The following is a 14428-nucleotide window of genomic DNA, read 5'->3' as shown; positions in this document are numbered from 1 at the left end:
GATCACGGCTGATCTGTTTCTTAGCTCCGTTCACCCTCCTTGGTTCCATATCCCTTAATACCCTTGCCTAATCAAAATCTACCAATCTCAGTTTTGAACTTTCAATTGAACCTCAGCCTCAACAGCTTTTTGGGGGAGAGAGTTCCAGATTTCCACTACCCTTTCTGTGAAGAAGTGCTTCCTGACATCACCCCTGAATGGCCTAGTTCTAATGTTAAGGTTATGCCCCTTTGTTAAGGATTGCCCCACCAGAGGGAATAGTTTCTCTCTATCTACCCCATCAAGTCCTTTTCTTAAACACCTCAATTAGATCCCCCCTTAATCTTCTATATTCAAGGGAATACAGGAAACTCTTTGGTATCCGGCACCGACGGAACCGGGATGGTGCCGGTTGATTAAAAATTCTGGATGCCGGAGAGGGTTATCTACCGAGGCTATTTTTAACAAACAAAAACTTAAAAAATCAAGAAATGTGCAGTATGCAGTAGCTGGGTACTCACCTACAGAATGCTGTGTTAAATGGATGGTGGAAGATGCTGGATTAAGTACAGTACTGCCAGTTGAGGGTAATCCATAACTCTTTAATGACTTCCGATAGCGCCAAGAAGCCGAGTGGTGGCAGTTTGGAGAACTACCCCCACTGACTAACTCGGCCACCGCGGGAGACTTGGACTCGGCAACATTTCCGGTTATTGAGGCATTGTTTTCGGAGTATAAATTTTGCCGGTTAATAGAGAATTCTGGATATTTAGGTGCCGTTTAAACGAGAGTTTCCTGTACAAGCCTAGTCTATGCAACCCTGTCCTCATAATTTAACCCTTTTCACCCCGGTATCTGGCGGATCTGTGCTGCACCTCCTCCAAGGTCAATATATCCTTCCTGAGGTGTGGTTCTAACATGGCCCATCAAGCCCACCTCATAGCAGTCACTGCATTTCAAAGTAATTCATTGTGTGTGAAGCACTTTGAGATGTCTCTGAGGGACATCATAAGGCACCATATGAATGCAAATCTTTCTTTCTTTCCTGCTGAAGTAGCATCCAGAACAATTCAGCTTCAGGCTCCTAAACCCGAGTCAGAGAGTTCCTCCACTGGCTTGTAATCATACATTAAGTAGGTTGAGCAGGTTCTCTTTGCATTCCACAGGTTTGTTTTGCAGCTTGTTCAAGCCTCAGTAAAAATGCTCAGTATATCTATAACACTTGGTTATTACAAAAACAAAGATCATTGACCTGACATACACTGCAAGGGCCTGTGTTGTTAAGCTACAATTTAATGGAAGGAAATTTGGCTCATTTATAAACAGAGTAATAATACTCTTGGTGATGCAATGGCTTCCTTATATATCTTCAACTGTATCTGCCACTTTTAACATTTTAACTTTTTTCTAACAATAAAAGGTAATGTTTGTTTTCATATTGAGCTCTCTAAAGTGTCAATGAATACGTACACCACGTGGTGTAGCACTGAGCAATAACAGAGCGGGAAGGTCCGATCGCTGGTTCACGCTGATTGCAGTGGCAGTGCTGATACAATTGACGTCAGTGTCATCAGGCTGGGGGTGGTGGGGTAGGGTAGGGTGGAGAAATAAGGGTCAGAGTTACCGTTCCTGACCACTATACAGTGTGATATTCGGAAGTCAGGTGAAGATAGGACTGGACTCAGCTATTGGGGTCAAATAACTTTCAGTGTCCAGGATTATATATAAAGAAAGGCCACTTAGGTGAAATATGAGGTTCCCATGCAACTGTACCCAAGTCTGAGTCATCACCTTTAGGATCAGAGGGGCAAGGGGAAAAATGAGAGGTTCAGGGCAGGGAAGTACTCAGAGCCAGCTGCTCCAGGAGCTGAGTGCCCCCCGAGTGCACAACTTTCCCCAACGACCGCAACAGCCCTCTAACGGGCAGATTGTTTCCACTTGCAGGGAAAGTTTGCTTAAGACTGTGACTTGGTCGCTGCACGCACTGTGCTCAATACTCACCACAGAATGAAAAGACTACTGCAGCTATTGTTAAGGGTTCAAAAGAGAGCAACCAGAATGATTAAGGGGATAGAGGACTGGGATTATGAGTGGCTGAGGAAGGACGATGGCTTCCTTGATGGACCTGGGTGGAGCAAACCTGCTCTTCCTGGATCACAGGGAGCGCTGAAACAGTCACTTCCCTTTGGGAGCCGGCAGCTCCCACCTCTGTTTCACTGCCGAGTTTCCTGACCCCCTTGGGAAACCTGTGCAGCTGCAGTTAACTTCAAATCGGGCTCCCAATTGCACTGTAGGAGCCGGATTTAAATAGGTTAATAAGGGTCCTGCCTCTCCACGGCGGGACGCTCGGATGCCCCTAAATCCACTGCCGTAAAAATGGCGGCGGAGTGAGTTGGGGTTGCGTTCCACGAATTTCACTTTTTAACTCCGCCGCCCATCCCACCCTCTCTCGCCCATCGTGCGTGGGGGGGGGGGGAGGTTTAATATCGAGGCTATTATTTCAGTGAGCGAGTGGTAAATCTAAGGAACAAACTCCCATAGAGATAGCGGGAACAGTTAGTATTAATTCATTCACACGCAGATTAGATAGATTTCTTTCAGAAAAATAATGTTTTGGGATAAAGTATATGATGGCATATGGTAAGTGTAGAATATTTGGAAGGAACAGGTGACTTTAGACTTGTGATTCCCAATGCTCTCCACCAATGGGGGTTTAATCGCCTCAAGTCTGGGTCTGTTGCAGACTAAATGGTAGAGATGGATTGCCATGATTAGTCAACAACTCCCTTATTGTTGCAACATGCAACTCGCAGGATGGTAGAAGGCAAACTAGATGGACTTATAATCTTTTTTTGTCTAGCAATTGCTCTGCTCCTAACAGATGGAGCACTGCCCACCAGAAGGGTGTTCTTTTCACAGGCTTGTACTGTCTGACCATTCTTATAGAAGAAAGGCTCGAGCCCTATTTGTTTGGTAAAATTGAAAGTGCAGCGGTGACATTTGGAGCAGGAAGTCAGTGGACGCTGAAGCGGGGAGTCTTTGTGATTGTACAAATGTGTTTGTTTGCAGTAACTTTCAGCATTAGGTGGAGTGCAAAAACCAAAACCTGACCTGCCAAATGGCTCACACAGCTGCCCATTGTTTCCCTGTGGTATTTTGTTGACAATTACCCAAACATATTTTGGATTCCGATCAGAATTGCCAGCAAGCAAACCATTTTGAACAATGCTGCATTGTGAAAGAGATATAATAAAAGCAATCTGCCTGACTAAACTTTAACCAGTTCATACATAATCTTATCAGTCCTACTGCGGTACTTCATTTTTAATGCCAATTTTCTCTTTCCCCCCTCCTCCCCCCCCACCCGCACTAAAACAAAGCAAAAGTTATTGACTATGTAGCCCTCAGTCGCTTCAGTGAGATTGCAAATTGAATTTGAACCTCGACTGGTATCAGAATTTGGGCGCACTGGTTTGGCTGGGTTGTACATGTGGGAGGAATGTAGGGTGGGGGAAGAAAAACTGGCAGGGCAACAGTGCCAACCTATATCAGTGCACTTTACATTAGTTAATCACACATTGACATTGACAGTTGTATGAGGAAGTCTGGAGATAAAGAGGCGTAACCAAAACAAAAAGACGTGGAGCAAAGGGGGAATTTTTAAAACGTGTCCAAAAGGTAAAATCAAACGCCGGCTGACTTGAAGAACTTCATTTTACAACATCTGGTGCAGTGGGTCAACCAAGGCCCTATCTGCCTGTTCTGGTGGTTCAGAGGGCTGTTAAAGGTCACACAGCAATACCTGTAGAAGAGAGGGGAATTCTCCTGGTGTTGTGGCCAGCATTTTCCCCTCAACCAACACCCTCAAAAAGAAATTACCTGGTCATTCATCTCATTGCTGCTAGTGGGATCTTGCTATATGCAAAACGGCTATCATATTCACCATCATAACAACAGCGACTGCTCTACAAAGTAATTCATTGTATGTGAAGTGCTTTGGGATGTTTCAGAGATATGTAATAAGGTTCTGATGAAGGGTCTTCGACCTGAAACGTTAACTCCATTTCTCTCTCCACGGATGCTGCCCTGGCCTGCTGAGTTTTTCCAGCGTTTTCTGTTGTTATTTCGGATTTCCAGCATCCGCAGTATTATGCTATTGTAGGTGTAATAAGGTGCTTGATAAATGCCAGTTCTTTTCTAACGCCCAGCAACACAATTTAATTTTTCTGAAATTGTCCTGACCTCACCCCCCACCCGACCCCAAATGGACTACAGGATAGTAAATCCTAAGTGCAATTTTTTTAATAGGTTCTAACATCAATCAAAGGCAGCAATTAATTATTTTAACTAAGCTGGGTTAAGCCCCTTCCTCACCAGCATTCCAGTGAAACAATGATGCACAGATGCACTCGTTGTTCCTACGGGATATATGCTCGAGGGATGCGTTTTCAGTAGGAGCGTCACTGTGAGCACACCTTAATTCTTGTGTTTGTTTCAAAGTACAAAGCACAACATTTTAAATCTTTAAAGAAAAAGTAGCGACATAAACTCATACCTAACCCCAGGAGGCTGACCTAGGTAATGACAATCACTGCACCTCAATGTAATTCAAGTAAAAATTTGCAGTATATGAAGTGTTTTAAGATACTGTAAGTTGCTAGTCTTTTTTAATCATCATTTAGACAACTGGCTCTCTAGGGGTCTAATGTGATGCCTGTTACCATGACTTTTTTTCTTTATTCATTCACAGAATGTGGGTGTCACTGGCAAGTTCAGTATTTATTGCCCATCTCCAACTGCCCTTGAGAAGGTGGTGGTGAGCCACCATTTCAGAGGGCAGTTAAGAGTCAACCACATTGCTGTGGGTCTGGAGTCACATATAGGCCAGACCAGGTAAGGACGGCAGATTTCCTTCCCTAAAGAATATTAGTGAACCAGATGGGTTTTTAACAACATTCCAGTAGTTTCATGGTCACCACTGTTTGTAGGAACTGATACTAGTTTTTTTTTTTAATTCCAGATTTATTAAATTAACTGAATTTAAATTCCCCAGCTGTCGCGAGTGAGATTTGAACTCATGTCTCTAGATCATTAGCCCAAGAACTCTGAATTACTAGTCCAGTAACATAACCACTATGCTACTGTACCCCAGAATGGGATGGGGAATCTGATTTCTTGTTGGTCTAGGAAAGATAGAATTCTTTTCTTTAAATGGAAAAATATAAAACAAGCAAAACATTTTTAAAGATAGTTTTTGGTATGCTGGCCATTCAAGAATGCAAGAAGTTTTTAAAACATTTTTTAGTACTCCATTTTCACGTAACTTTTCCTAATTTTTAGATCTCTCCAGTTTTAGATTCCTCTATTCTTCAGGTGAGAGCGGGCAGGCAATCCCCTCCTATGCCTTCTCTATAAGTGACTGCCCTATGGAAAGTCATGTCATGTGTGGAATTCTGTGTGTGAATCAAACTGTACAGCTCTGCCACACAGAGCATTTAGTACATCAGCCTCAAGTTTTTTTGTGTTTATATTTACCTAAATTGAGGCCCAGTTTTAAGATATTTATAAATTGCGTTAACCTTGACATGAGAAACTTACTCCTGTAGGGTTTCAAACCCTTGCTCTTTGTACAACAGTTCTTGTTTCATCTGGGAAAGTTCTCTCTTCAGCTTGTTTACCTGTGGAGGAACAGATATAAAAAAAAACAAATCTTTTAGCTAGAAAAGAACAGGGTGTACCAGACAATCTGGGCATCCTTCCTGGAGGCCCATCAGCATGACCCCCATTTCCTAACCACCCCAACACTGCTATGAACAAGAGCAGCATTCCTTCATAGGCACTGAAAGTGGCAAGAGCCCAACTCAAGATATCCCTGCTCCTAAATGTCCTGTAGTATGCACCTAACAAAATACTTTCTCCCCACCAGCATTGCACCACTCTGCCAACAAACTCAGCGCACCAATGTATCATATAAACATACATGTGAACAAAATATACTCCGGGTAAATTCATTGACCCCTAGCAGGAAGTTGCGCTTGAAGGGAGTGTGGGTTGGAAAATTGGAGCTATAGTTCTGTAGCTCTATTTCTGATCTGTGTTCCCTTCGATTGTAGCTACCCGTTGAGAGTGCAGGATTGTTGAATTTACCCTTTTAACGTAACCCCATATGCAAGTTCATTTTTTCTTTTAAAGAAGATGTTAGCCTATTTGTGTTAAATGGGTTGACGCCTCCACTAATTAGCAGAGAGGAATCTGAAGTCAAGCACGTTAAATATTTGCATGATAACATCATCCCCAGTAATCCCCAGTCTGTATAGATGGTTCAGCTCAAATTATAGCATGACTATATTGTACAAATGCGCATGTCTCACTCTAGGTGACTGAAGCAGCTGGCTAGTACCCTTGCTTTAATCACATCTCTGCCCATGTTAATGCAAACCTACTCAAAACAGCACAAAACCCCTGCCAGGTAAATGTCACATGTGGAACCCGTCCATAACCTTTTCTCCTGGGAGAATTTAAACCTTTTGGGGAACAGGTGAAAAGTGTTTGGAGGTTCTGTGGAATATCTCAGGTTTACTGATAGTCAAGAAGCCAAAGCTAAATGCTTAAACATTTTTGGACCCTAGCCTATCAACTGTCAATCAAAATAATTTAAAAAAAACAAGGTTTGAAAAGGCCGCCTTTCAACTTCTCAGTGAAACCTCAGTTCGAATCAAATTCCTTCAGCATCTGTTATTCTTACCCGGACTTTTGTGGTTGATATTTCTGCCTTTAGGATATCAGGGTCATACTTGGTGCTCGATGAAGATCCTGAGAACACTGCAAAATAAACAATGCAAATAAACTTGTTACGGAATTCGTAACTTTACTCATAAGTTCTACGAAGCAGCAGCCCTCTAGATATTACAAAGTGTAACAGTCACTGTTAAAATAAGTAGTAAGAAAATGGTTACATAGAAAATGGGCGGTATGTGCCACTAAGTGGTCGTCCATAGAAGGTGGAATGACTACCTGCCAACCAGATGATTAACGCCTTGAATAGTTGATGCACAAGACCAGCTACCACTGCTGGTGGTCAAATGTGTGGCAGCCATTAACCACATCATAAGGAAGAGCATTCCCGGGCAGCAGAATGCGCCATTTTGATTCTGAAAGCCTCTATTACTGCAAACAGAGCGTCACCACTGCTGGTGGTACATGTGCTGCCTCAGCTTGCTGGTTGGAGGAAGCTGCTGTAGGGAAGTAAAATAAGAAAATCGAGAGGATGAATAAAGTTGTCCAGGGTGATCGCAACCTCAAATGATTGGTTTTATTAAGCTTGGTTGCCAATCTGAAACTTGCTTCATTCCAGTGAAAACTGCACCTTCCAGGATGCTGCTGACTTAATATTGGCAGTTCCTCTCCCCCTTTCCCTGACCTGCATGGAACAGGATAAAGCAAACTCTGCTTGCGATACTGGATCTCCTTCTATTTAAATATATGGATGTGAAATCGTGGGGACCATGCCCGTAATTTCCTGATGTGTCCCTGACAGGCAGGACTCTGTGCTGGGAGCGCACTTTTGGAAAGTTGTCCCTTTCCACGATAGGGAAGCACAAATGGCAGAGTCAGATTTAAGCCCACATCTCCGGTTTGTTTTTCATGAACAAGTAGAATTTCCACGGGGGTTCTCCCAATCTCCCACCATATCTTTGACGGAGTTTCCGCTGTTTCTCCAAGGTTTGCGCTGAAGTCACAGTGGAAGATCGGGAGAACCCCCGTGGAAATTCTACCCCCTTCAATAGAATCTGGAAACATAGAAAAAGTGGTAAATCATAATCTCCATAACACCTACTGACGTAAGAAAACTCACTAAGCACTTGGCTGAGTATAAAACAAGGCTTTAATCAACTGTTTCACAACCATGAGATTCTAGTTACATCACTAGTTCCTGGTTACAAAAACATCCTGGGCAAGCTGGGCCCACGCCCGAGTATTTATACTCCTTGGACGGCGCCACCAGCTGGCCGCCCAGTGTTATTTCATGAGTCATTGCTTCATGAATGATAAGATTCATGACACCTACTTTACACACTTTGTTTATATTCCATAGCCTCGAGCAGTAGGTAAGACAAGGATTATTCCTGAAAATCAATCTCGAATGCTGGACTGTAAAGGTCAGTAGCTGTAAATGAGATGTTGTAGTGTGAAGTAATTGTGGATTTCAGAGACACTGGGATAGATTTTAATCTTAACCACCAAGGTGGTAATCTGGCAGAGTGGATCACCCACCCTTTATACAACCCGCCCAATTTTCATTCCATTGACAATGTGGTAATACAAGTTGCATTCCCCGAAAGCTTCAGCATGCCCTGAATATTGTACCTGCTGCACTACCACTAATATATATGCATATGTACATAGATAATGTACTGCATCATAGTTTGCGTGCATATGGGTGTACGTACATTGGGGGGGGGGGGCGGAGATGCTGCACACCCACAAAGCAGGTACATCAATCGCATCAACCTAAGGAGTCGAAAGTCACCTTGCAGGGTAAACACAACAACAGCAAAAGGCTCTTTAGTTTATCGAGCCCCATTGTAATATAAGCGTGCAGCTCAGCTTTGAGCTATTATTAACAAGATATCCACCCATGGCAACAGCAGTAACAACAATGCTGATAGCTGACTCATCGTAACATGTATTGCTGCTGGGTCACAGGTTTTTCAAAAATAGTTCTACCTCCAAATACAAGGGAAATTGGGGAAGGGGGAGGAAAGTAGGGATGGGGACCAAATTGTGTGTGTCATGGTCAAATAGGCCAAATCAGAATCTTTCCTTATTCCTTCCTCTCATGCATTTTCCAATATCCAAGCTAAGTGCCATAAGTAGGGATGTCAAAAAGTACAGAGTGGATGGACTTTCAGATGTGATGTTTTTTTTTTAAAGAGTATTTTTTTCTTTCTTCTTTCACACCAATTGTTCTCCTCTCCTCTCCTGAAGTAATGGACTCCTTGGTTAAGTACGGTTCAATATGCACTGGTCTCCCTTTGGTATTTCTTCCAAATGGCCATAATTTGTGAGCCTTGACCGTGACTGATGGCAAGCTATTTGAAAACAGAGGGCACACAGCCAAGCCAGGCCCTGCCCTCACCCAATGTCCACACATGCGCAGCCCCCTCCGCAGACATCACTGGATAGCAATCAGGAGTAGGGCTCGATTATTCCCAACCTAATCCGAGGGGGCTGCGGGCTAATTGTAGCACCCCTACTGTCTGCGATCAGCACAGACCAGGAATCCTTATTGGTCAGGACTTAGCTACTCACTGGAGAAACTCAAATGAGCCTTTGAGGCGGGAGCGGGGATGGGGGGGAGGAGGTGGGGTGGGAGAGCGATCCCCGGCTGTGACGTACCATGGGTGGATGCATAGGCCTTGATGGAGAGCTGTTTTAAGGATCATCAGTAACTCCACAAGAGATGCTAATGGCTTTCTGGATTGTTTAGAATTATTGGACGTGTGGCAAAGGGGAACAGCAAGTAGAGATACCCTTAGGAAGGGCAGTCCCAGCTCAGGGGATAGAAATGATGCTTTGCTTCAGTAAGATTTAAGTTTAGGGGCATCTGAATTTTCCTGGCTGCTATCCCTAGTTTTCGGAGTCGTAAAACCTATCAAATAATCTGGGGGGTAACGTGCAAACCACAGTAAATAATTATACGTAAGGCAGGCATCACTTTCTTTGCCAGTTAAGTTGAGGAATGTAGACTGACTGGAAACATCAGGAGCACATCCACATGTTATTCTACTCAGTTCTCACAGAATCACAGAAACCCCACAGTGCAGATAGAGGCCATTTCGGCCCATCGAGCCTGCACCGACACATATCCCACCCGATCCCCGTAACCCCTACACCAACACATATCCCACCCTATCCTTGTAACCCCACGTATTTAATCCCCCTAACACTAAGGGTCAATTTATCATAGCCAATCAACCTAACCCGCACATCTTTGGACTGTGGGAGGAAACCGGAGCACCCGGAGAAAACCCACGCAAACACGGGGAGAATGTGCAAACTCCACACAGACAGTTGCCCGAGGCCGGATTCGAACCCGGGTCTCTGGCGCTGTGAGGCAACAGTGCTAACCACTATGCCACCGTGCTGCCGTTCTGTACTGCTGTGAATGCCAGCGGTCTAAAAGGACTGGTTATTTAAACATCCTACTCTACGCAAGGGTGTCCGGCTCTACTTAGTTCCTCTCTTCACTTCCTTTGCCCCTTTGCAACTCAAAAGGAATTTTACTATGGAATAATAAGAGCAGTTACTGAAGGGCAGTAACCTGTCACTTTGTTTTCTTTTCCTTCTTTCTTGCCTATTCAATGTTCATTCCTCCTATCCTGAAAATGTGGACATGTACTGACATACGATTCCGTGGGCACTAGCTAGCGTTGCAAAGGGGTGGAAAGTTTCCGGTAAATTTCCGGAAATTTTCCACGGGAAGTTTAGCTTGGGAATTTTGGGAATTTTGCCCAAAAAAGCACATGCTAGCATAATATTGTTTTTTTTGTATTTCTTTCTTTTTTTTTCCACAGGTCCTCTCTTAAAATTACTAACAGAGATGGAATCTTAATTATTAAGGAATTTCTTAATCAATATATGTTTATCTTCTTACTTGGCTTGTTTTAATAATTACAAGTTTTGTGTGTGACTGTGAACAAATGTGTCCTGATTGGTTGGATGAGTGGATGAGCGATTAGCTCCCTCTATTTGTAATATTTGCATATCGAATTGTGATTGGCCTGCAGGCATCTGTAAGACTGCTATAGTTTTTTTAAGATCCAGGTTAGGGGTCCTGAGGGAAGTCATTTTGTTTTCTGCTGATGTTGTGATGATGCAGTAAGTAAATCAGACTTTATACCAAATAAACTGTGGTAAACCACTTTTACCGTTCACTATCGTTACACTATAGTTATCACTGTTAGATCGTTTCCCTATAGTTATCACTGTTCACATTGTTGTATCACTGTACGAGGTTGCCTCTTGTCACGCTGCTATACCTGGGCTGACCACTGCCGACTCCGCCCATGGCTCCGCCTACCTGCCCGGGTATAAAGGTGGTCGACTGGCTGGTATTCCTCCTTCTTGGATCCGATCACCCACGAGGGTGGGCTCTGTTATTTAGTCAATAAAAACCTATAGTTACTTTCTTAACTCGTCGCTTTTCATTGGACGAATTGATAGGTATATCATAAACCACTTACTTGTTGAACTCTGTTGTCCTTCAATTTAAAATATACAAAATAATACACTATTGGTGATGTAGTGTCGTGTGTGTACAGGTCATGCTTCCATCACATGGAGCATCAGCAAAAATGTACTCACCCTGTTGCAATCGTGCTGATCGACCGCAGTTCGACACAGAGATGAATGCCCTTTATTTCTCTGCATAGAACAATGCCATTCAAGAAGATGATGGTTCTCATTCAGCATCAGGCTCCTTATCATCAGCAACTCCTGGCCCACTTGGAAGGTTCTTTGATACAATGGATAACCATAGCCAGAAGAATGCAGATGAGTGCCTTGCTCGAGCTGTATATGCAGCAGGCTCACCCCTCATGCTCACAGCCAATGTGTACTGGAAGAGATTTTTCAATGTTATTCGCCCTGCATACTGTCCTCCCACCAGACATGCTTTGTCTACTTATTTGCTGGAGGCTGAGTATAACAGAGTCCAAGGAAAGCTCAAAGAAACGATAGCGATGGCAGACTGTGTTGCAGTTATCTCAGATGGGTGGTCAAATGTACGAGGGGAGGGCATCATAAACTACATCGTCTCCACTCCTCTCCCAGTATTCTTCAAGAGCACAGACACGAAGGACAACAGACACACAGGCACATACATTGCTGATGAGCTGAAAGCGGTCATCAACGATCTTGGATCACAAAAGGTCTTTGCAGTAGTTACTGACAATGCTGCGAATATGAAGGCTGCTTGGGCTCAAGTGGAGGAGGCCTACCCTCATATTACGTCTATTGGATGCGCAGCTCATGGGCTTAACCTGCTCCTCAAGGACATCATGGGTTTGAGAACCATGGAAGCACTGTACAAGAGAGCCAAGCAAGTTGTTAAGTATGTCAGGGGAAAACAGGTTGTTGCAGCAACCTACAACTCCAAGCAAATGACAAAGAACAAGAACACCACACTGAAGCTGCCCAACAACACTAGATGGGGTGGTGTTGTCATAATGTACAACAGCCTTCTGGAGGGTAAGGAGTCGCTGCAAGAAATGGCAATATCCCAGTCTGGGGATATGGAAACCACCATCAAGAAAATACTGCTGGATGATGTGTTTTGGGAGAGAGTGGTTAGCAGCCTTAAACTACTCTCACCAGTAGCATCTGCAATTGCTCAGATTGAAGGAGATGATGCTGTCTTGTCAGATGTTCTCAGGCTTTTTACTGATTTAAAAGAACAAATCAGCATTGCCCTACCCACATCCCTGCTGCTCAAAGCAGAGGAGAAGGCAATTGTTCAATTCATACAGACGCATCAAGAATTTTGTGTCAAGCCGATTCATGCTGCAGCATACATGCTGGACCCAAAGCATGTTGGGAGACCAATACTTTCTGGAGAACAGATCAACAGCGCTTACAGTGTGATTTCTACCCTCTCTCACCATCTCAATCTGGATGTGGGCAAAGTTCTGGGAAGTCTGGCAAAGTTCTCTACCAAGCAAGGTCTTTGGAATGGGGATGGGATATGGGAATCATGCAAGCATATCAGTGCACATACCTGGTGGAAGGGACTTTGTGCATCTGAGGCCCTGTCACCTATTGCATCGGTGATACTCCAAATCCCACCTTCATCAGCGGCCTCTGAACGAAACTGGTCACTTTTGGGGAATACGCATACAAAGGTGCGCAACAGGCTGACTAACAAGAGAGTGGAGAAACTGGTGGCTATCCGGGCGAACCTACAACTTATTGAGCCAGTTAAAGAAGTGTCCACCACACAGCTAGACACTGACACAGAGGAGGAAATGGACACGTCAGAGCCAGAGTCAGAGAATCAGGAGGAGCAATGAGGAGTAGAAGACTCAGAAGACTCATGAGTAGAAGACTCAAAGGGACAAAATAAGGACAAATTATAGGCTAAATAAGCTGACGCTCTTTTTATTTTATTTTAGATGGGTCTTTTTTGTGGGGGTTCAATAAAGTTCAAAATTATAACCTAAATAAAGTTTTGAAAGCCTGTTTTTATTTGTATGGAACAGTATGTCTATTTTGACGACAAAGATAATATAAGGGTCAGAGACAAAAACCTTCAGTGTGCAAAAAAACTCAAAATTCCCATAAATTCCCATAAATTCCCAAAATTCCCAAAAATTCCCATGGAAAGTTTCCTCTTTTAAAAATTCCCAGAATTTTGCAACCCTAGCACTAGCTGCCTCGCCCAAAGTATGGGCTGTTCAACGGTGGAATCCCATACTGTCTTCATCCAGTGCCCGCGCCTGTGCATTTTCCACCTTGGGATAGCAATCAGGAGCATAAATCCTGGCTGAATTTGCACCTCCCGACTCTAATGGCACTGAGGCCAATTGTACTGGGAAGGCATTTGCCCACTGTTCAGTCTATTATCTGACAGCACAGCATGACCATGAATTTATCATTTGAAGAATAGCAAGTTTGAACTCATGACCTACCAATGCCTAGTACAACTTGTCACATCACTAACCAGTGTGTCAGCACACCTTCTGGGTTTAGTGACCAGTACGCAATAGTGGCATCAATCTCATTATGTCATTAAATTCATGACATAATCTGTAGTGTGTAAAGTTACATACATTGTAATAATCACACTAGTACAGGTTGAGCATCCCGAATCCGGCAACCTCAGGACCGAGGCCGAGCCGGTTTTCGGGTTTTTCCGGACTTCGGAACGTGTTTCTGATGTCTGAAGTCCGGAAACGCCCGAGCCCAGGTTGCGATATTTCCGGACTTCGGACATCAGAAACACGCGCCGAGTTCGGAAATGCCTGGGCCCAGGTTGCACTATTTCCGGTTTTTGGTAAGCCTCCCTCAGGGTGTCTGGATTCCGGAACATTTTACGGATTCCGGAACCCTGCCAGCAATCGTCCCGCAGTCCGGATTCTGGAGCATCATGTATTCCGGAATTCCGGATTTGGGACGCTCAACCTGTAATACAAATTATGGTCTCATGCTTCCAGTGGAGAGCCATGGTCAAATGGAGTGCAGGCCAAAGTATCACTACTGGTGTTATTGCCCTATCTCCAGCCCAAGCTATCTTTGAGCATTGTGGGAACACTGAATTTACCTAGCACATAGCAAGTTGTGTTGGTTAGATTCAAAGGCCAGGATTTTCCACCAGCATAATCCTAGTGAGATCACGGTGATAATGTCTCCTTTCCCTACTTTAAACAAGTTATTGAAAGAGGCTGCCAGC

General features: G+C 43.9%; 1 protein-coding gene across 3 annotated transcripts in view; it reads right to left on the bottom strand.

The window, feature by feature from the left end:
- LOC147124049 (protein WWC2-like) overlaps positions 1 to 14428 on the bottom strand; it is a 276343-nt gene that overhangs the window by 77929 nt on the left and 183986 nt on the right. For all 3 annotated transcript variants that reach the window (XM_085979385.1, XM_085979512.1, XM_085979446.1), the window contains exons 4-5: positions 6725 to 6801; positions 5578 to 5657 (exon numbers count right to left, since the gene is read on the bottom strand). In XM_085979385.1, coding sequence (XP_085835511.1) covers positions 5578 to 5657; positions 6725 to 6801 — 157 coding nt within the window. The remainder of the gene's footprint in view (positions 1 to 5577; positions 5658 to 6724; positions 6802 to 14428) is intronic.

The sequence above is a fragment of the Somniosus microcephalus genome, chromosome 1 (genome assembly GCF_052327205.1).
Source record: "Somniosus microcephalus isolate GS21.2 chromosome 1, FLI_Smic_1.0, whole genome shotgun sequence".
Lineage (NCBI taxonomy): Eukaryota > Metazoa > Chordata > Chondrichthyes > Squaliformes > Somniosidae > Somniosus > Somniosus microcephalus.
Note: the sequence above shows the minus strand (reverse complement) of the source record. Positions and strands in the feature narration are given on the sequence as shown.